Genomic DNA, 21,976 nt, shown 5'->3' with positions numbered 1-21,976 from the left:
GTTTTTTTGTCCTCATTCCACACCAGCTGGTGGCAGCATTTGTCTTCCATCATGAAGCCAAACGAAAGAAGAAGCATAACATAATCGTCCGTGGGGAAGCAGGCGCCACAGTTTCATAAAGAACGAAAAGATATGGCACATTTCCGTGGTCAGATTCGGGGGCCACACTGGGGCGCTAAAAGGGATAACGTACTAATAGATTTCTGGAAAAGGCACGAATGTTTGTTTAATTCTTCGCTGGAGTCTTTCTACGACCGGGACATGAAGACAAAGCTGTGGTCCGAGTGTGCCTTGTTGATTGGGAAATCTGGTATGATTGAGTTACATTGGAAGAAAACATCTAGTGTTAAATTTTGTCCTAATTAACTTAGACTAAATGTCTATTGGACGCCGATAGCTTTGTGGGCGCATTTTGATAACAGTGATTACTCGCATTGCGTGGGGAAAAAATACCCTTCGGATAATTATCAAAAAGTACATTTGTTAAATTTCTCCTTAACATTATACAATGTATTGTGTATCTTCTTTGACCCGTTATCATAAGAGTCATTCGGTGTACATTTACCGTGTTTGACTCTGTCTTCTTCTTTACTGAAGTAAGTGATGTTGTGAGAAGATCACGGTCCCTGCGGACTCAGTATGGAAGGGTGTTATGGCACCCAGAGAGGGTAATTACTTTTCAGCAAAGGATGCTGAGAGAGAAACTGGATTTTCTGAGACCTTACATTGTACGAAGACGAGGTGATTCCTATCCGGTAAGTAGAGACCAACACTTCCTGCAAATGTTTGTTGATTTTGATTTTCGAAACAATTATGTTGCAGGAAGACAAGTCTGACGATCATGAGGACGATGAGGGAGAGATTGAGACTGAGGGGAGTAATGATCATGAGACAGGTACAAGTACGTTTGGGAGCGCATTGGATGCTGGTGACGCTGGGCAAGATCCAAATGAGGAATTTCCATCCGAGGCATCCACTTCAAACACTTCTTCCTACGGTGCCAAAATACAACCTCATCTTGCAGAGACCATGTCCTTGAACTTTGAACCTCATGATGACAAAGGTTCACCTGATGTTCCGGATCAATTAACAGCAAATCTCTCAAATCAGGATGTATTAAACCAGTTTGTCAACGTCATGCTGGCAGATATGCGTCAGATTAAAGACAACATGGTGCTTATCCGACTTCGAAGAGATATCACTGATCTGGTGTTCAAAGCAGTGGAGGAGGACATGCAAAGACGTAATCCAGTGCCCTTTATGCAGCCAGGAGAAACTGCACAACTACCTAGTTCCTCAAGGCCTCAAACATGCATGCAGAGGGTTTTGAAGAGAAAGAACTGGGGACCTGTCAAGCACATGAGGAGGTTTTGCAGAATCCAAGCAGGTCAAGCGCTTGAGGAGATGAACGGAAAGATCCCTCAGGCTATGATTCAGGCTTCAGATATCAAATTAGAAATAGATCCACATTTGGTTAAGGCAGAGGATGAGACACTTACTTAGGACTGAAATGGGTCCTCGAGCAATTTGAGTACCTTGGTACAACAACAACAAAATGCTCGAGCCATTTTTTTCTGCCTCAAGTAACCGATAATTTACGTATAAACTGTCAGGAAGAAGTCAAGCCAACCTCAACATTTGTTCATGCTATACATGACAGTAACACACTGACAACGCAGTAAGAAGGCCAACTTTGAAATAAACCATATGATGTCAATGCCCAAAGGTCGCTTTTATTTTGAAGTTGTTCCTGGCAGCGTGTCGCCCCATAACAGCTATTTTGAAATATTTTCCAGACTGTGTTGGAGTGGGGGTGTGGGGGGTGTTTATGACCGTCACAAACCTTTGCTTCCGTTGACGTTTTCCCGAAATAATGTTAAGTCACCAATTAAAGGCGCAAAGAAAAAACAACTTAATTATGCTGACACCCCATTGTACGGTGCAAGCTGCGCTAACGGGCAGCGTCAAGTTAATAGACCAAAAAGACTGCACAATGATGCTGACAGCCTGACACAGTTTGAGGTTCCTAATATCCCTATTGAAGACACTTGCTGTTCTTTTACATTCCCGTCAGTCTCCTTGAATGGCTGTTATTCAACAAATCATGTTACAAATTATAAATAATGCTGATCAGGAGTAATGGCATGTCATAATGTCATAGAATGGAACTGTTATCAAAAATGAACTTCATTTGTGATGACTTGATATTTAATTTGATACCCTAACCGGTTCAAGATACAGTAATCCCTCGTTTATCGCGGTTAATGGGAACCAAAACCGCCCGCGATAAATGAAAATCCGCGAAGTAGCATCCAATTAACATAAACAGGTAAATATATATATATATATATACAGTGTATATATTTTTTTAAGTCCGCGAGAAGCTGCAAAACAACAGCGAGTCACATAGAGCGTGTATATGTTAAAAAAGAATAATAATTAAAAAAAAATTTATGTTTGAAAAAATCCGCGATGCACTGAACCCGCAATAAACGAACCGCGAAGTAGCGAGGGATCACTGTACTAATTTCTGATACAGCTCTTGCATTGAATCTTATTTGTCCGAATGTGGTATTAAAACTATACTTTACCATAAATTCGAAGCCGGGTTGGCATATACTGTATGAATATCAGAAAGTTCAAAGGAAAAATGTATTCCGTAACACATTACTGTCGACTCCAGTGTTTACTTGTCAAAGGCTGAGAAGCAGACACGAGGACTTAAATTCTTACGATAGTGCAGGCCTCATCTTACATGATAATGCCAACTGGAGTATCACCAAGCTCATCTTTCCAACATAATTATGTGAACACAATAATTCACATAAACAGGTAAAAATAAATAAGTTTTTTTTTAAAGTCCGCAAACGGTCTGCGAGAAGCTGCAAAACAACAGCGAGTCACATAGAGCAACATATACCGTACTGTACTCCATGTATATGTAAAAAAAAAAAAATATATATATATATATATACAGTATATATATATATACAGTATATATATATTTTTTAATATGTTTGAAAAAATCCGCGATGCACTGAACCCACGATAAACAAACCGCGAAGTAGCGAGGGATCACTGTATACAAGTGCATGACCAAACAAAGTTGTTAATTTAAACTAGGCATGGGCCGATTACTGGTTTGACAGTGTCCTGTGGATTTAAAAAGTCAAGGTTTCAATAACTGCTAATACTGACTGTCATCGGTCATGAGCGCTTTTTTTTCCTCTTTTGTGGGGATGTCTAAGCAGGACACAATATCGATGCATAGTTGAGTAGCTTGAAGTTAAATGCATCCAAGTAACTATTTTTCCCCCTTCTTCTGTGCAAGCAGTTACTCATAGAGGAGGAGGAGGGAGGGAAAACGTCCAAAGAGAAACTGCAAATATGGTTGACTTTTTGCTGCAATTCATGGGCATTGTCCTTTTAGAAAAATTGTGCCAGTGGATACTGGTTGGACCCAAGGACAACATCAGTAGCCCACACGTCTGTTCTAAAAATAGCTGACCAGTGATGGGCCACTGTGACTTCTAAAGAAGAATTAAAACTGAAGAGTCATAATTGTTTATTTATTTATTTAAACTTAACATGGTACGTTTATTCTTTATCAACTACTGTACTGTATTCTATATTTTGTTTAAAAATGAAATGGATTTTATTCAGTGGGGGTTGGGGGGTGCAGATTTTATTCACCCAAATATTTAAAAAAAAAAAAAGGCCATTTTAGAGATGTAATTTTAATTCAGTATTACCACCATATTTCTGGTCACAGTTATCATACTGTCAGACTCTTAATATTGGCCCAGGCCTAATTGAAAATGTTTAGAAACATGAAAAGCAGCTGTCAAAAATCCCATCATCAGAAGCCAAAGAACACTTGTCATTTTGTAGCGACAATCTGAGAGTATGCCTTTATTAAAGAAAATATTTTTTCTTCTCAAAAAGCTGTTCCTTTTGATAAATTCACCCATCATTCTTAAACATAAATTGGGTGAAAGAAGTTGTTACCTCTTTAGTTAGCAGGCAGGGATATTTATTTTTAATCTCATCTCACACGATGCTTAATACGATTGCCATAAATGCCACCTGTCCATAGCCAAATATGAAACATGTAAACTGTGCCCTATTTTAGATAAATAAAGTTTGCTCATTGGATCATTTGGAGCTTTGATGAGTAAATGTCTGTTATTGATGCTTTTCAAGGTTTTATTAAGAAAATAAATCAATTTTCCACTACAGATATGGCGCCATTTTACATTTTTAAATGAGAAGAATTTGCAGATTGCAACATGAACACATACAATGTTATAAAATCTCTTTATGAACTGCCTATGTTTTAGATATGCTCATTTATATTTATTTTGTTATTGTTTAAATATTTACATTTGACCTTTTTTCATTTCTGTTCAACATTTAAAACTTGTAAAGTACTGTATTTCCTATCGAGGGGATGTGTTTTCTTGTTCAAATTGTCTTGTGTTCAAATCACTGAAACAATTTAGGCATCATTTCTAATTGTTCAATAGGCCAAACAAACAGAAATGGAGACAAAATATAACATGCTGTGATACAGACTGTGTAGTGATCTGTTGTGGTGAAGAAGGACCCCAGCCAAAAGGCAAAGCTCTCAATTTAGCGGTCGATCTGCGTTCCGAGCCTCACCTATGGTCACAAGCTGTGGGTTGTGACCGAAAGAACAAAATCCCAGGAGGATACAAGCGGCCAAAATGAATTTCTTCTGCAGGGTGTCCGGGCTCTCCCTTGGAGATAGGATTAGAAGCTCAAACATCTGGGAGGGACTCAGAGTTGAGCCGCTGCTCCTCCACATTGAGAGGAGCTAGACGAGTTGATTTGCGCATCTGATTAGGCCCCCTCCTGTACGCTTTGCTGGTGAGGTTTTCTGGGCATGTCCCACCAGCAGAAGTTCCTGGGATGAACCTTTGCCTTGGACAAGATGGATTGTTAAAAGCTGACAAAAGCAAACGTCCTTGGATCAGTTCTTTACAAAACGCCAGGAAACCCCCACTTCTGAGAGAGAACATGGACTAAAGAAGGCCAAAAAAAAGTTGAGGACGCAGTTCAAAGTGAAATGAACATCATTTTTATTCTTTATTCTTTTCTTTTTTTTACATCATGCATAACTCTCATTTATTGTGCAGTAAGCTTCTTCTTCTTCTCGAGTCACTACGTATCATCAGATGATTCCAGTCCATTGTTGGATGCATTGTCTGGCATTCGGGGTGAGATCAGCTAGGTCCTCTTGGGTGCAAGATGTCGGGAGGAGTGGGCAGACAAGGAAATGTTGCATGGTCTGATCCTCTCCACACAGACAAGAGATGTCGCATGTCTCATTAAACCCCCACTTTATCAGATTTGTTTTGCATCGGCCGACAGCAGTTCTCAAGCGGTTACGGCAAGACCAGAGTGGCTATGCTTCATTGGCACCGGATGGAAGAGATTCGCATGGCCTGGTAAAAGACACTGTGTGTGGGGCTTGGCTAAGATGTTCTGTCCACAGAGCGATACGCTGCTTGTCCGGATTTCTGTCCAGAGCCTCTAGAGTGCAGGAAGCTATGCCTTGATTTTAACCTTTTTGCTGTTGGCTCATGATTGTAGAGTTGGTGGCGGGTGTCAGTCTCTTGTCTCAGCTTTTCTTTCTGGGATGCAACTGTCCTCCAGATGCTTGGTGGGGCAATCCCAACGAGTAGGTATAGGTCATCAACCTTTGTAGGCTTCAAGCAGCCAGTGACAGCACGGCAAGCAAAGTTCAGCACTGTATCAACCCTGGTGGCATGGACTGATCTGCACCAGACCGGTGATGCGTACTCCGCTGCAAAGAAGCATAAAGCCAACGCTGTTGTACGTACTATCTTGGCAGTAAGCTAATTGTAACATGTATTTGTTACATATTTTGATGCATTAATATGCTTTACGAAACATTTTTGTCTGAATTTGGGGAGGGGGGGGGCATGGAGCGAATTAGGGCATTTAACATGGAAAACGCGTCCATCCTTACAAAATGTTCGACTAAAGAAATTTATTTCAGAACCAGTTAATCTCGAAAGTATAGGTGCCACTGTACATGTTTTTGAAGTCACCCGCGTATTTCGTCTTATTATACCATACATTGTATGGTACATTGTATGGTATAATAAGACGTCAGAATATTTGCCATATAATAAGACGTCCGTGTAGTTGCCATACTCATCGACCTTCTGCGCATGCGCCTGGTGTCAAGCCGCGGACGCAAATACATAACTGTACTGTAGTACAAATAATGGAGCCACGGCTGCCATCCACTGGAGGCCCGAGCCCAAGTTTTAACTTTACTACTTGACTGAAGTTTCAATATAATTTTAAGATACAAAATTGGAAAAACAGCAATCCGTGCCGCCATGTTGGATGACGCAGTGGCAAATGACGTACCACGCACGTCCCAGTTCTGCCAGTTCGTATATTTGATACACTTGTGTTTCCATAATCTTTTATGACCCTAACATATTGTAGCATAACCTTTTTCTATGTTTGCCCTTGTATTTTTTTCTCGTTTCATCTCCTTTATATTCATATATTCTGTACATATTGATGTTATATTGAGTGATTGTTGAAATTCGTTGTTATACAGTATATTGTATATGTACTGATTACTGTAGTACAATTGCATCTAATTTGCTACTGTTGTATCTCCTGCATTTTGGATTTAATTTTAAAAAATCTGAAAAAAAGTTCGTACACTTGTAACCTGCACTCTCGAACACTAGATGCACTTTAACTATGTGCACACTTCAATCGTGGGGTGTAGTGTGGTATAGGGCCGTAGTTTTTATTTCTTTCTTCTTTTTTTTAGATCACGTTATTAGTATTTTCATAGGGCATTCTGGACGTCACCTAATGGGGTCCTTGATACATTCAGGCAACTCTGAGGTTGCGCCGTGAACAAGGGTCCTGTCCTGCCTACTGATACACGTGTGTGTATGTGGTCAACATGGCCGATTTACAGATGAAGCTTCTCCGTAAGAAAATACAGAAAAGAAATGAAAAAAACAAAGAGCGCAAGTTACTCAAGAAGCACACATTGGACGAAGAGTCTGGTTAGTAGTTATCGTCAAAATCTGATGTTTCATTTCCTGGCGGTGACTGTTAGCTTCATTAGCGTTGTTAGCTTGTTAGCATGATTTCTCATCGTGATTATAAGTTACAACAAGTAAACATCTCATAATTTCAGTGTTAAATGTCCATCTAACTGCCCGTAATCAATTTTATGATGTCGTCGTGTACTTATGTAACGAGATGTTTCGTATACAGCTAGTTATGTGTGGTTTTAACATTTCACGGAACCAATACTCACAAAAGTAACTTGAATATTGAATTGAATACAACTTTATTGTCAAATGTGCATTGTCAATTGTCAAAATTTCACCTGTGCTGTATTACATACAGCACAGAGGAGCCCTTGCGGGTGTCCGCGCCGCAATCAAAAGAAAAGTTAACAATATGACAAAATAATACAAGACAACACATGAGACTCAGACAATCGTGCAATTGTAACCACTTTCCTGAATACACTTTGTTGTCGGAAGCAGTTATAGATGAAAGAGGAGCGAATCAACTTCTATTGTGTTCAAACTCTATTGTAGATACAGCAACAATGTAGTTGAAATAAAGTACATCAATATTTTTGGAAGTTCACATTACGGCTCAACGTTTTCCCCAGTAAGGTCAGAAGGAGTGGAGGAGAAATGCACTCAAGAAGCGTGTAAAGCTGAGACTAAACTCGTCCAGGAACAGCAGAAGCAGGAAGATGAGCCAGTTGACGTTCCTGCATCTGCCCAGGGAAACTCTGTAAAGCAAAAGAAAAAAAAGAAAAGAAAGGCGCCTCTCACGGCTGAATCACCAGGTAACAGAACTCAAAACCGTGTGGAACAATTGCACCAAAAATGCACCATTGCTGTTTTTGCTTGAATGTTATAATCCTTAGCTGAGAAAAAGGTCAAAAGTGTGCACCAAGTAAATGGGCAACAAGAGATGGAGGAAGAGGAGGAAACTGTCAAACCACAGGAGCAGGAGGGAGATGTTGATGATCTACCTGAGCTACCGTCTGGCTTGACAGGTACATGTCATTTTATTTTATTTAACTTTTAAACCCTCATCCAGACTGTTCACTCGTGATTTGGAACATATTCCAGCTGGTGTGAGGGAAAAAGTGGTAAAATTGCTCTTGGCTGTTTATATTACATGTAAATTTTTGAAACTTGCAAATACTGATTTTACTAACTTTGTAAAGGTGACAATATTGTAGCAATGTAGCATGCATAGTTTTAGACATGAATTCTGATGCCTTAAAGTGTTGCCCTTTCACTGTTTCCATCATGAAATGGGTGTCAGTCAAGGCTTACATGAACTCTTGTGGTTGTCTTTGAGATGAGGAGTCACCTCTGATTCCTCTGATAAAGCCTGCAAGTACATGTTTTGTTGTATCGTGAAATGTAGGACTGCAACTGCAAGAATGTTTTAATACTAAATAGGTCCGTTTTTTTTTCAAATGATCAATCTGATTGAAAACTTTTTAAAATCTTTTTTTCCAATCCTTTATTTAAAAACTACACATTTGAAATTGGTAGAGCACAAAAGTGCACAGACAGGTTGCTCCATGAACATTCGAGGGCTCTTCACTCATTTCATTTTATGTTAGAGTGTGTCACCCGCCCTCAGCATACTGAGTCAGTGCAGTTTGGAAGATAGCTTACAAGGCCTCATAGTCCAACATTGTTTGCTTTAAGGTGTTTACTGACTCTAGGTGAAATTGACTGATGGAAAAAGGCAGATTTTTTCAAAAAAAATTGCTGCGCTATAATTTATAGCTATGGTGCTTCAGAAAAAAAATCCACCCATTGCCGAACCTAACTCTCATAGTCATCGTCAAGATATCATAATTATTATTATGGTTATTTGGATTGTTGTTATTATTAAAACCTGTATTACAGGGGGAAAAAAACATCAAAATGTTTACTTGCATCTGAAGTAGTAAAACAAGTTTTGACCAGTGTTATAGTTTTTTTTATTTATGTATTTTTTTTTTTTTTAGGTCAACTTGGCCAAATTTTTTCCGACAGCCTTACAAAACACACTTCAGCTTAATGATAACACACAGGGCGCTATTTTGGTCAGCTGGCGACCATGCATGCGTCATAGAAATGGATGTACCTTAATTTTGATGCAAGCGCACGTCTAGTCTAGCGTGTTTGGAGCTGCGGAGTGCCTCTCTGGGTATTCAAGCAGCCCGAGTTGCCTCACCCCCGATTTATCCGACGATATCGTAACAGAAAGTAGTGTGCGTTTGGTGTAAAAACGGCCGCATCGTCATTTTCGTGTTGGGACAATAGTCGGGTTCCGTGTATTTGTGACCATGGTAGACGCGCAGTGCCTCACTGGGCATTACTGCGGTCTCCATCTTGAATGGTCACGTCATCCCAAACAAGTGACTAACGCACGTTAAGCAGGTATATCGACGGCCCATAGTGTGCAGAAAACGGTGCCATCTGTCCTTGGCAGCCATCCGTACCTGCAGCCAATGGCACAACATCAATGGCGCCTCCTTTGCCTTGAGCTTTACACCCAGTTGTACCTGCGCAAAGTCGAGCAAAATACCAAATGAAAGAAAGCCCCACCTCTGCGCACACTTAATCTGCACTTTGCGCTATATTTGCACTCAACACTCCCCCTAAAAAGCGAATGGGGCCAAGGCGTGCACAGTAGGAACAGCACGCTACAGGGACAGCAGAGAGTGACTGATGTAATAATTACGTGACACAAACACTCAATCGTGAAATTCATTGCCAACACGCATCGATTTTCTCCATTTGTTGTTGCAATTAAAATAGACAATTCTAATGTGTGGGTCTTTCAGGAGCATTTGAGGACACGTCTTTTGCTTCTCTCGCGGAACTGGTGAGTGAAAGCACACTGAAAGGAGTGAAGGAGATGGGCTTTGAACACATGACTGACATCCAGCACAAAAGCATTCGTCCTCTGCTGGAGGGAAGGTGGGTTTCCGATTCCTGGTCATTCACGTGTAACCATTTTGTAACGTAACCACTTTGTTGATTGTGTTTCTTTGTTTTGGTGGACAGAGATGTGCTGGCTGCTGCCAAGACAGGGAGTGGTAAAACCCTGGCCTTCCTAATCCCATCCCTAGAGCTCATCTACAAACTTAAGTTTATGCCCAGGAATGGTAATGACTGTTCACCTGATCGAATGTTTAATATTGCACATTGGATGGATGTAGATCTTTGCGCAGGTTTTACTTATTTGGGCTTTGTCTGTTTTAATCACGGTACCGTAAATTGATTTTGTGTTTGTTTCCTCTTTCTCTCAGGGACTGGTGTAGTGATTCTCTCTCCGACACGTGAGTTGGCAATGCAGACGTATGGTGTGCTGAAAGAACTGATGACCCACCACGTACACACCTATGGCCTCATCATGGGAGGCAGCAACCGATCAGCGGAGGCCCAAAGGTTGGCCAATGGTGTCAACATCCTGGTGGCAACACCAGGCCGTCTGCTGGATCACCTCCAGGTGAGCTAGGATCTATCTGTAGGAGAATGTCGAGACAGCGATAGTCATCGATAAGGGCTTTACACCCCCCACCCCGAAAAAAAACAAAACTGTACTGTACCAAAATAAGCACGAGACACGTGTGCACGACTAGTGCCGGAGTAAAAAAAAAACAACAAAAAACGGCCATAGATTTGAATAGGTAGATGTGACATGCTCCTTTTCAGCTGCATACTTAAAAGCAAGCTGAATTTATGACCGGCCTTTCCATTTTCCTGTTCGCCCCTGGCAAGGTGGCCGCCAGATTGGTGCACCTTTTTAGCCTGTTCAAGTCCACTATCGGTCTATCTATGATAAGAGAGCAGCGCAAGCCGGAAACACCTGATTCGTCTTTCTCTGTTGATGGCGCCAGCGCACCATTTAATGGCAATGTGTCAAATTGTGGCCAATTCGTGACCTAACAGACTGAAATGTACTGGGCAAAAGCGTGTTTTGAGGATACCGAATACAATTTTCTATGTTTATTTTGGTTCCCTTAAACCAAGGCCAATTCTATTTAATCGGTAATTCGCTAATTATAGATGTTTTAGTTTATTTGTAATCAAACTAAAACAAAGTATTAAAATAAATAATAAAATCCATCCATTCATCCATCCATTCTCCAATCCGCTTATCCTCGCGCGGGTTGCGGGCCGTGCTGGAGCCTATCCCAGCTGTCTTCGGGCAGTAGGCGGGGTACTCCCTGAGCTAATTGGCAGCCAATCGCAGGACACAGACAAACAACCATTCGCGCTCACAATCATACCTAGGGACAATTTCGAATGTTTCATTCACCTGCCATGGTGACCTGCCTACCCGGCGAAAACCTACGCAGGGTCAGGGAGAACATTCAAACTCCACACAGGGAGGCCAGAGCTGGAATGGAACAGATAAAAGACAATAAAGCAAAACTATCCAAAAGAAAAATACCATTATGACTACCTGGCAGTAAAAGTCGTTTTCAAGGAAAGTACACTGTTTTGTTGTGTACACTTCCATTAACCTCCATTCATTGATCATACATTTTAAGTGTGGTGTTTAAAAAAAAGAAAAAAACTCACAAACTAATACGCTTTTGCAGCACATGCGTTTCAATTGATTTCTTTGGTTTAATTTACCTTATCGGGCTCTTTATTGCCATAAGACATCCATATATTTTATTGTTTTACTTACCTGATCGTGACTTAAGTGCTGTGCCGATGATCGGAGCCGGTGTTCACCTGAGCTAGCGCATCATAGGGAACTCCTTTACCTCGACACCATCTATCCATCCAGAAGTGTTTAACCATGTTGGTTTGCACAGTAGTGTCTTCTGGCAGGTATTGCACTGAGGTGACTGGTCATTTAAATGAACCAAGTTGAGTTGCACTTTGGTTGGGCACAAGTGCACCATGGCGTGTGCAACAAAGTGCATGTTCGCACTTAGCGTGTTTTCATTTTTGTTTTCATTTTTCTGTATGCGGCCCTTAAACGAAAAAGTTTGGACACCCCTGCGAGGTCAGCAGCACCCATCTCCACTGTACAGTGTTAACGGTGCTCTGCTTTCCTCTCCTGAGACGCCGGATGGTCTATACCAGGGGTGTCAAACATACGGCCCGCGGGCCGGAACCGGCCCACAGGATAATTTAAAAGTGAAAAAAATGCATAAAAGACACGGAATTATTTTTAATAAGGAGCAATTCATGGAGTATCCGCTAGGGGGCACACTGTTTTGATCAGATTAGAAGACAACATTATTCTGATCAGAGAAGAAGACGACAGCAGCCTCAGTCCGTCACTCAGACCCAACACAGCAGACACTATCAATAGCATTTACACATTTAATAGCACCCTCCTCAGTTTGTCAATTGTAGGCAGGGATTACATTTAGATTTTATATGCACGTGTAAATGGTTTAAACGTCCTTTCTTCTTAAGTCTTATTTAATCTTAAAGTGCATTACTATTTTTTTCAATACCATTTGTTAAAGTTTGTACAATCAGTGGGATCAGTTGCAATGCATATATGTGAATGATAAAAGTAAATTGCACATTTGTCAAAGGAAATGTAAGGTGCTTCATGAAATGTTTTGTAAAAGTTCATTAAATTTCAACATTTTTCAAATGTTCTTGTGCTTCTTTAGACCAAAACAAAGGAAAGCCATGTCATTTTGGTTATTTATAGCAAAGTATGGTATAATTTTAATGGTCCGGCCCACTTGACATCTACCGAGGCCGTATGTGGCCCACCATGTGAAATGAGTTTGACACCCCTGGTCTATATGAATAACGATTTCTATTTATCTTGTCCACTTTTTGGGGTTTTGAACTGTTTCTTGAGACTGGATGTATCTTTTCCTTTTTCATTCCTTGTTATCCTTTCCGTGTATCCTCAGAACACGCCCGGCTTCATGTTCAAGAACTTGCAGTGTTTGATTATTGATGAAGCTGATCGCATCTTGGAGGTGGGCTTCGAGGAGGAACTGAAGCAGATCATAAAGCTTCTGCCCAGTAAGCTTTTTTTTTTTTGTGGTTTTTCGGAAAACGTGGTGACTTCTGTCTATAGTATTGTATTTCATTAGTCTCGTCAGTTTTTCGAACATTGTATAGCAATGTAACGTGTATTTATCAATGGGACTTTCAAATCAAAATTCAAGTAAATAAGTGTCAGTGCGTCTTTTCTTCAGAGAAAAGACAGACCATGCTGTTTTCAGCAACCCAGACTCGGAAGGTGGAGGACTTGGCTCGTATTTCTCTGAAGAAAGAGCCTCTCTATGTTGGAGTGGATGACAACAAGGACACGGCCACCGTCGATGGTTTGGAACAGGTATGTTGGTGGCGCGACAGATTCACTGACGTGGCTGGGCTCCCTCTTCATGAGTGTCCCCTTGACCGCAGGGCTACGTAGTGTGTCCGTCGGAGAAGCGCTTCTTGTTGCTCTTCACCTTCCTGAAGAAGAACCGCAAGAAGAAGCTCATGGTCTTCTTCTCCTCCTGCATGTCTGTGAAATTCCACTACGAGCTCCTCAACTACATTGACCTCCCTGTAATGGCCATCCATGTAAGCCGTGACCTACTGCACATGACCGAGCGCTCCCACTTGGCATCATCTGCCGTAGCCGATCTGTCATTGTCACTTTCTCCACTGCTCAGGGCAAGCAGAAGCAGACCAAACGCACCACCACCTTCTTCCAGTTCTGCAACGCAGATTCGGGCATTTTGCTCTGTACCGACGTAGCAGCTCGAGGGCTGGACATCCCAGAGGTGGACTGGATCGTCCAATACGACCCCCCAGATGACCCCAAGGTCTCATGATGACTATGACACTCTATTTAGGTTTCTTCTGCAATCTCACCCCAGTGTATGTGTTTAAATGTGCGAAGTTTTTTGTGTGTAGTTTTGTGTATTATATATGTCTATCTGTCTATCTCTCTTTAATTGTTTTTATGTCAGAATTGTCCTATGTTTACCAGAGCACCGATCTAATATACGTTTCAGGGTTACAAATGGCGCACGGTGAATGAGTTTGCATCGCATCATCAGAATGTTGTGCTGCAAGTCATTTCATAATTTAGCATTTATGGCACCCAGTGTGTTTCATACTACTGTTTGGTGTCATTATAACTTCACGACTGTGTTATCGTAGGGTTAGTGATGGATTCGCCATCTCCCAGCTTAAGTACAAGTTAGACTTTTGTCACCCACCGCGTTAGGAACAGAACGCTGGCCCTCCTTAATTGAATGAAATAGTTCGCAATGACAGCAAAACAAAAATAGATTGAATGTATATAGGTAAAGGCTTCCTCCCAAACAATGCCTTACAGCACAGGTGTCAAACTCATGGCCCGCGGGCCAGATCTGTCCCGCCACATCATTTTCTGTGGCCCGCGAAAGCAAATCAAACATGTCAACTACTATGATGATTGCTAAAATCTGTACCAAGATTTCAACTTTTCATATGTAATAAATAAGCGCGATATTGTAAGCATTTTCTTGTTGCCAAAACCCCTCATTACACCAATTTAACAATCGCTAAGTGAACCATTTTTCTGGACTTCTTTATATGTTTTCAGTCATACCGGCCCTCCAAGGGAAACGGTCTACAATGTGGCCCGCGACAAAAATGAGTTTGACACCCCTGCCTTACAGAATGGACTTGTCTTTCCTAAGAGTTCAGTGCAAATGAGGATATACAGAAAAGTGTTCCGTGAAAAAATAAAACACCCTCATTGAATGCCGTACACACACCGCCTTTGGGGGTGGGGGAGGGGTCCACGTACATGAAATGAGACTTTGATTCTGTGTAGTGCAGGAGGGGGCAGCTTCAAAATGTTTTCCTTTCGAATCCCCCCAAGCTTCTGCAAACTTACAGTAACGTCCCACCCACAGGAATACATCCACAGAGTGGGCAGAACAGCTCGAGGCATCAATGGCAAAGGGCACGCACTCCTGATCCTGAGACCGGAGGAGCTTGGATTCCTGCGCTTCCTCAAGCAAGCCAAGGTACATGTTCCCAACTGCCTGATGGCCTCCATGTTTGTGACACTTCATGACAGTCGGCTAAAAACAAGCGTGCTGTGTTCTCCAGGTCCCCCTGAGTGAGTTTGAGTTTTCCTGGAGTAAAATCTCAGATATCCAGTCCCAGGTAAGAAATCTAGTGCTTTGGCTACATGAGGTGTCATGTTCTGACGTCATTTAAAATTGTCTTTCTTAGTTGGAGAAACTGATTGAGAAGAACTACTATCTTCACAAGTCCGCCCAAGAGGCCTACAAGTCTTATGTGCGAGCTTACGACTCTCACTCGCTCAAGCAGATCTACAGCGTCAACACTCTGAACCTCCTTATGGTGGCGTTGTCGTTCGGATTCAAAGTCCCACCCTACGTCGATCTCAGTATCCTTTTTGCGTCATCACATGGGTCAAATGTATCACAAATTGAGAATTCTGTCCTAATCTTGAACCGTTTCCACATTTGCAGGCCTACTTTTATGACACTTTGATTGCGCCGCGGCCTTGAGCAAAAAAGCAGAGCAATGTGAAATAGTTCAACCACCTTTTTTCCTTAACCCAGCTCTTTTCCTCAGACGTCCACGGCAGTAAAGGCGCAAAGCTGCAAAAGCGAGGCGGCGGCGGTGGTTTTGGGTACCAGAAATCCAAGAATGTGCACAAGGCCAAAATCTTTAAGCACATCAACAAAGGATTTAATGACAAAAGGCAGTTCTCTCGTTAATCAGATGATTGGAATCTCTGAACTGGTTCCTTGTCGGAGCGTCATGAAAAACGGCGCTCTTATGTCATCATGGGGAAAGTCCTGTTTTCGCCATAATTTGTAGGAATTGTATTTTGTTGCAATTTCCTGGATATTTTATATATAGCTCTGCAGAATTCCATGCTTGTGTGATGACATAAATTTGTTCCAAAACCTAAGAATGTGCATTTGATTGAAATATTAAATTTCAAGTGAAATTGCATTTTGAAAATGAATTTATTCATTGTGCTTTTTTGATTGAGATCATTACAACCATAAGACGCAATTGGTGACAAAAGTCTTCATGACAGGAACCTGTAAATTCCATCAGATGATTAATAGCAGTTCTTGTCAATCTAATTGCACAGGGAAACAAAGTTATATGCAGTACTCAACGAACTGTAGTGTTTCATATGCATCAGTCATCGCAATCTTTTTTAAATAACACTGATCAACATGATTGAGATCATAAATTGTGACATCTGAGTCTTCGTGTGTCGTAAAGACACACTCTCACGATACATTTTAACACCGGATAGAAATGGCGTTGTATTCATTTTCCATTCCTTCTACTCAACAATCATTCCTTATTAAAGTATAGATGAATACACGTTTGCCTCAACTGCTCAGTTGCTACCCCTCGTGCAATTCATAAACTCATGACAATAAATCCCCCAAAAGTGACAACCACAAGCCAAACTCATTCCCACCCCCAAAACCGTGCCTAGAAAATTCATGTATTGGTTGAAGTGTTCCCTTTTTCCAAATAAAAGAGAAACATGTTCTCATTGCTCCACAGCTTCCACTCTTCATTCCAATTTGGATCTGTGCGATAAGAGTAATGAGGCAGCTCCGAGGTGGCCGCATCCATGTAGAATTTGTGCCAGATTTCAGTTACTGTTGGCTCCCTGGGGGTTAAAGCAAAAGGAAAAATAAGAAGATAAAGGAAAGCAACTATGATGGACAATGCAAGTACAGTGAAACTCCTTTACAACGAAACCTACATGGGTGAAAATACCCCCTAGTGTGAAAAAGTCTTCATGCATTAACACCATTCACACTTTCCTGCCCCCCATACAACGGGGAAAAAAAAACCTGTTGCGTTATACGAAATCTTGCCTCGCGACGAGATTCACTACAACGAAGTCTAATCCAACAACGACCTCTACTGTTTCGTTCGGAAACGGCAATAGCATCCACCGCACTGGTTTACACATGCGCAGTGGTCCAGGAAGTATTTGTTATTGTTAGTTTCAGACGCAGCAAGAACGTTGCATTGCTAAAATGGCGACAAAACGGACCTTTGGATGTCAAGCAGCTAAGACAAGAAGAGCTCTGATGCTGGAAGAGAGCATAAAAGTGATCAAAATGAAAGACGGCGGAAGCAAAATAAAAGACATCCAAGAAATTGATGTAAGTGAAAGTGAATGCTGATCGTAAATTTCGAAATTTCTTTCCCTTTTTTTCTTTCTACACTGACAATATGAAGTGTCAAATAAGTGTGTGCTCATACTTATGCACTCTTGGAATAAAAATAAAGAGTACACGTACATTTGTGTGTGCGTGTACACATATGTTTGTGTGTGTGTTTACATCTGAGATTAAATTGGCTACAGTGAAAACCCCCCTGTTGTGAAAAATTTCTTGCTGCAAACATGATTTCGTTGTAAGAGTTTCACTGTACAAAACATTTTGATATAGCGCTTTCACAACAGCTGCAGCTATAACAAAGCGTCTTACAGAACAGTTAACATAAAATAACAAAATATAACACATAAGACACATACTGTCATGCATTCTTGACCACTTTTTCTGCATACGCTTTGTTGTTTGAAGCAGATATAGATGAAAGAGGAGAGATTGAAGGTCTTTCAAATCGAATCCTTTCGACAGTGGATCAGATATGTCATGCTCAAAATGCGCAAACGTCTGCTACAAGCTTAAGTTTGAAAGTACACTAGAAGCAGTGGGCGTGGGCGTTTTCCATTGATGGAAAAAAAAAGATTGGAAATGACTTGGAATCTGGCATGAGAAAAGAACACACAGATGTGCCGCAGTATTCTTTCATCCTGCAAGACACATAAGTCTGGATCTCTGCAGGTTTGTGACATGTTCTTTCGAATAACTTTCACAATCGGTGCAGTGGTTGGGAGCATCACATTCATTTTGGTTGTTGCACTGAGGTGTGAGAAGACTTAAGATCCCACCCAAACCTGATGGCCCGAAGAATAACAAGAAAAGCAGCAGCAAATGCCAGACCTTAGGGGTCCAGTCTGGTTGGGGGCAGTGGAGGAGCGAGCCCTCAGGGGATGCTGTTCACTTTCGCCAAGCCTGGCAGGAAGAGTGCACATTCAAGATGAAGTGTCGAGAATCAGAAAGAGTCACTCTTCTGGTCCTCATCCAGGACAAAAGATATCGTACCATTGTCCCCGCAGCCCGACTCTGTCGTCTCCCAATTCATGGATCGTTGCACAGCCTTCTTCCAGCGAGCGAAGCGGAACTCACTCTCTTTGAGAGGAGTACACGTGTAGGGTGAGCTACTTCTTGCAAAATTGTTGACAGGTTTTTATTCAGGGTTTTTCTTTCTTACCATCGGAGTTGATCTGAGGCTCGTATTTTTCAGAAGTGATACGAGGAAGGTCGCTGGTGCTCAGGCTCCACACCTTCACCCCCTCTGCGGCCCCTGCTGCCATGGCAGCGCCGAGAGCTGTCGTCTCTGACATGGAGGGTTTGACTGGAACATCAAGGGAACAAGCACACACAAAAAGCTGTTACGCAGCAACCGGACTTTGTTAAGTATCTCAATGATCCTGTTTTGCAAAGCAGTGAGCTGGCATTTATAAAAGACAAAGGGGAGTGGCGGCGAACACAGTTTCTGGCAATTGTGAGTGTCCAGGTGTACTACTTTTGTTTTGGGACTGTGGGAAGCTGCTGGAGTATGAAGCTGTTCTCTTGCCTGAGGTTTCTGTGTCATGATATTTATAGGACTTTTTGAACAAATGTTGCCTAAAATGTAGAAAAAGCACTGAGATGAAAACGACCCTGTGATGACTTTATTGCTGCAGGAGGACAACAAACTGCGTTCTTGTCTGCACACTTTCAAGGGTCCGTTGCTTTGTTAGTTTACTGAGAAAGTGTTATGCAGAACAAATCAGGTGAAACTAAAGAGGTGTAAGTGTCAATCTGAAGTGGTCACCAACTGTTCTTTAATAGGGCATTTGCCAGCAAAACAGTGCGCATATACCCATTTTATATCTATATATTTCTATATATATGTATACGCACACATGCACAGGCAAAATTGTTGACTGCAGGACTGTCCACCAGAGCTGTTGCCCATGGACAGAATGTTTTTATTTCTCGACCATAAGCCATCTTGAAAGCCATTTTAGACAAATTGGCAGTACAGTACTGGCCTTGCAACCACAGCAGCCCAGTACTTCCACACCCAGCATATTTACTTGCAATATCGTCTGAGAGCAGCTACCCGCATAGCTGTTCCAATAATCGTTTTGCATTATCAAAGAAATTCAGCACAAACCCTCAGAAAACACTACTGTACTGGTAAGCTCATCTGCATGATGTCATTTTCAGTCAACATCCAGTGGCACATTGGCCGCCCCTAATATGGATAAAAACGGCCAGATTTTTCCTGCTTAATTCATATTCCACAAACGCAATCTTAATCAGAGCCCTGAGTGTAAACATAGACCATGTTTACACTCAGGGTGCCACATAGAACATACTATTGCTTAGATGTTTGTTTGTTTTTTTACTTGAGAACACTCTTCTTTCTCTGCGGTGTTCCAAATTTATAATACATTTTATTTGCACTGAACAGGGATTTTAAACCTATACTATACCTCTAAACCAGGGGTGGCCAACCAGTCAGAGACTAAGAGCCTTTTTTTTTTTTTTTACTGTGTTACTGCAAAGAGTATCTTACATCTTACACATGGGCATCCCGTCCGCGTGCGTGCGCACACACACACACGCACGCACGTGGGTGCTCAATCATGCACTCGCACACATATGCACGCACGCCACGATGAGCAACAGCCGGAATGGCCCGAACATGAAGAAAGCTAAAGACACAAACACACAAATCTTTTTTTTCATCCTCTCATCCCTTGCGGTCGACTTGGGACCAGTCCGCTGGCTCCCGGTCGATTGCGATTGACGTATTGGGCACCCCTGCCTGAAAATCAGAAGTAATTTGCTGACTAGCTTAGCGCCCTTGTTTGCGCATGAGCGGTGATTCAGTCAACTGATTGGTCTATGTCAATCAAGTAACGGGATTGATGATAGGCTGACATAGTACGTTCTGCGTATTTAGCGCCTTTGTTTGAATGGCAGCGCCACTGCCGAGGTGTTTTCGACGCTTGTCGTGTGAAAACCCGGGAGCCGCATTGAACCAGCCAAAGAGCCGCATGCGGCTCGCGAGCCGCGGGTTGGCCACCCCTGCTCTAAACCTATAATCATAAATATCCATCTATCCATCCGTTTTTTTTTTTTATCCTCATGCTCGCGGGAGTGCTGTAGCCTACCCCAGCTGTCTTTGGGCAGGAGGCGGGGGACACCCTGAACCGGTTGACAGCCTATCGCAGGGCACACAGAGACGAACAACCATCCGCGCTCACACTCACACCTAGGGACAATTTAGAGTATTCCATTAACCTGCCACGCATGTTTTTGGCATGTGGGAGGAAACCGTAGTATCCGGGGAAAACCCACGCAGGCCCACAGAGAACATGCAAACTCCACACAGGAAGGCCGGAGCCAGGATCGAACCCACGACCTCTGTACCATGAGGCCGACGCGATCATCATAGATATTTGTTTTTAAAAATGTTTCATTTTCTTCACTTGGAATATTTCAAGTTAATTTTGTTCACAAGATTTTTGTAAAAACTGTGGAGGATCTTTTTAAATTTCAGGGAAGACATACCGACAGACACGCCAAGGATGTCGGCTTGCAGCTGCATCAGCAACCTGTTAGCCGTCATGCCTCCGTCCACCTGCAGCTGCACCAGAGGGACGCCACTGTCCTTGTTCATTGCATCCACAATCTGATACACAAGCATGTCATACAATTAGTCCAGGCCTATTAAGAACTTTCAGAAATCACCAGAATCTTGTTATGGGTACATAACATTGATAAGATGGCCTGTTTTTGTGAACATTTAAGGGGAAGTTTGGAGTTTGAAAGACAAAAAACCAACCCCCCCGCCAAAATAAAAAAAAAAAAATTTTTTTTGTAATACATGCTAAAACTATCTGCATGATCTAACAGAAGAATATTATGACCATGCCTTTTGGAAAAAAAAATCATCCCTCTCTGGCCCCACCTTCTGCTTCTAATTTTATTTGTAATTCTTATTTTGAAACTTGTCACTCTGCGTCATGGACAGCCTATCTGCTGTAGTGACAGAAGGGTTGGCCGTGGGGTGTTGCCAAGGTGGGCACGTGCAGCCTAATAAAACTTTATATAAGGATATTATATTGTCTACTTCCTCGAACCACACGACTTATCGGTAGCTTTGAAATGTTCATGCTGTCACTGAGAACTCACAGCCTTTTGTTCCTTGAAGGCTCGGCAACGACACGTCAGATGTAGTATGGAATGAAATTAGGCCAAATAAAAGCATACCACACTTTGCTTTTAAGACATTTTTGAAAAGAATAAAGACAATATTATAATTATCACGCCACCAATGGAATGGTTTGGGCTGCTGAGAGGTCTGGTTGTTTCGGTCATGTACTTTTGTATCAATTTCTATTCGGATACAACTTGCTTTTTTAATATATCATACAATCTAGCATAGTATGAAAAGAATAATTTAGAGGCTAAAGGTTCAGTTGTGGATCTGGCTTATCAGTCATAGAAAACAATACAATACACCTTTATAAAGTGCTTTTACAACAGCTGCAGCTGTGGGTGAGAAAGTCCAACAAGAGCTTATTACTACCTCTCTGGTTTGGAAGCAAACGGCCTCGAGCGCAGCAAAAGCCAAATGGCTCCTGTTGGTGAACTGTGTGAGGCCACAGATGATGCTGCAAAAGACAAAAAGGGGGATCAACCCAATTACAGCGACGCTGCCCCAGACCGATTTGTATGTTTGAAAAAGAAGGCCAAACAAAAACAATGAAGCGTTCTTTT

General features: G+C 41.9%; 3 protein-coding genes across 4 annotated transcripts in view; 2 read left to right on the top strand and 1 right to left on the bottom strand.

Annotated features, from left to right (window-relative positions):
- Positions 1 to 69: 69 nt before the first annotated feature.
- Positions 70 to 4,236, top strand: LOC147197830 (uncharacterized). The gene is made up of 3 exons (XM_086124465.1): positions 70 to 310; positions 598 to 755; positions 823 to 4,236. The coding sequence occupies exons 1-3, from the start codon at positions 133 to 135 to the stop codon at positions 1,501 to 1,503; spliced, it is 1,017 nt and encodes a 338-aa protein (XP_085980591.1). The 5' UTR covers positions 70 to 132; the 3' UTR covers positions 1,504 to 4,236.
- A 2,687-nt stretch (positions 4,237 to 6,923) lies between these two features.
- ddx18 (DEAD (Asp-Glu-Ala-Asp) box polypeptide 18) lies at positions 6,924 to 16,615 on the top strand. The gene is made up of 14 exons (XM_086123305.1): positions 6,924 to 7,091; positions 7,715 to 7,897; positions 7,979 to 8,110; positions 9,908 to 10,043; positions 10,131 to 10,231; positions 10,376 to 10,575; positions 12,968 to 13,082; positions 13,259 to 13,398; positions 13,470 to 13,631; positions 13,724 to 13,876; positions 14,960 to 15,073; positions 15,159 to 15,215; positions 15,285 to 15,462; positions 15,654 to 16,615. The coding sequence occupies exons 1-14, from the start codon at positions 6,986 to 6,988 to the stop codon at positions 15,797 to 15,799; spliced, it is 1,923 nt and encodes a 640-aa protein (XP_085979431.1). The 5' UTR covers positions 6,924 to 6,985; the 3' UTR covers positions 15,800 to 16,615.
- LOC147197828 (glycerol kinase-like) overlaps positions 16,036 to 21,976 on the bottom strand; it is a 26,190-nt gene continuing 20,249 nt past the window's right edge. The window contains exons 15-20 of one of the 2 annotated variants that reach the window (XR_015102211.1): positions 21,786 to 21,870; positions 20,765 to 20,885; positions 18,408 to 18,551; positions 18,239 to 18,325; positions 18,031 to 18,148; positions 16,036 to 16,725 (exon numbers count right to left, since the gene is read on the bottom strand). Coding sequence is in view for 1 of the 2 variants with exons in the window: in XM_086123306.1 (XP_085979432.1) it covers positions 18,120 to 18,148; positions 18,239 to 18,325; positions 18,408 to 18,551; positions 20,765 to 20,885; positions 21,786 to 21,870 (466 nt within the window). In the remaining variant the exon portion in view is untranslated. The remainder of the gene's footprint in view (positions 16,726 to 18,030; positions 18,149 to 18,238; positions 18,326 to 18,407; positions 18,552 to 20,764; positions 20,886 to 21,785; positions 21,871 to 21,976) is intronic. The other variant, XM_086123306.1, reaches the window with a different exon arrangement.

The sequence above is a fragment of the Hippocampus guttulatus genome, chromosome 11 (assembly GCF_054856545.1).
Source record: "Hippocampus guttulatus isolate MCC_2025c chromosome 11, RoL_Hgut_1.0, whole genome shotgun sequence".
NCBI lineage: Eukaryota > Metazoa > Chordata > Actinopteri > Syngnathiformes > Syngnathidae > Hippocampus > Hippocampus guttulatus.
The sequence above is the reverse complement of the archived record's forward strand: the minus strand, read 5'-3'. Positions and strand labels throughout refer to the sequence as shown.

Bases quoted from the DNA above. Each gene is read 5' to 3' on its own strand.
- LOC147197830 (XM_086124465.1), top strand. From the start codon at position 133: ATGGCACATTTCCGTGGTCAGATTCGGGGGCCACACTGGGGCGCTAAA. The intron at 311-597 runs GTATGATTGAGT...TCTTTACTGAAG, and splicing joins CTTGTTGATTGGGAAATCTG to TAAGTGATGTTGTGAGAAGA. The intron at 756-822 runs GTAAGTAGAGAC...ATTATGTTGCAG, and splicing joins GACGAGGTGATTCCTATCCG to GAAGACAAGTCTGACGATCA.
- ddx18 (XM_086123305.1), top strand. From the start codon at position 6,986: ATGGCCGATTTACAGATGAAGCTTCTCCGTAAGAAAATACAGAAAAGA. The intron at 15,074-15,158 runs GTACATGTTCCC...TGTGTTCTCCAG, and splicing joins GCTTCCTCAAGCAAGCCAAG to GTCCCCCTGAGTGAGTTTGA. The intron at 15,216-15,284 runs GTAAGAAATCTA...TGTCTTTCTTAG, and splicing joins TCTCAGATATCCAGTCCCAG to TTGGAGAAACTGATTGAGAA.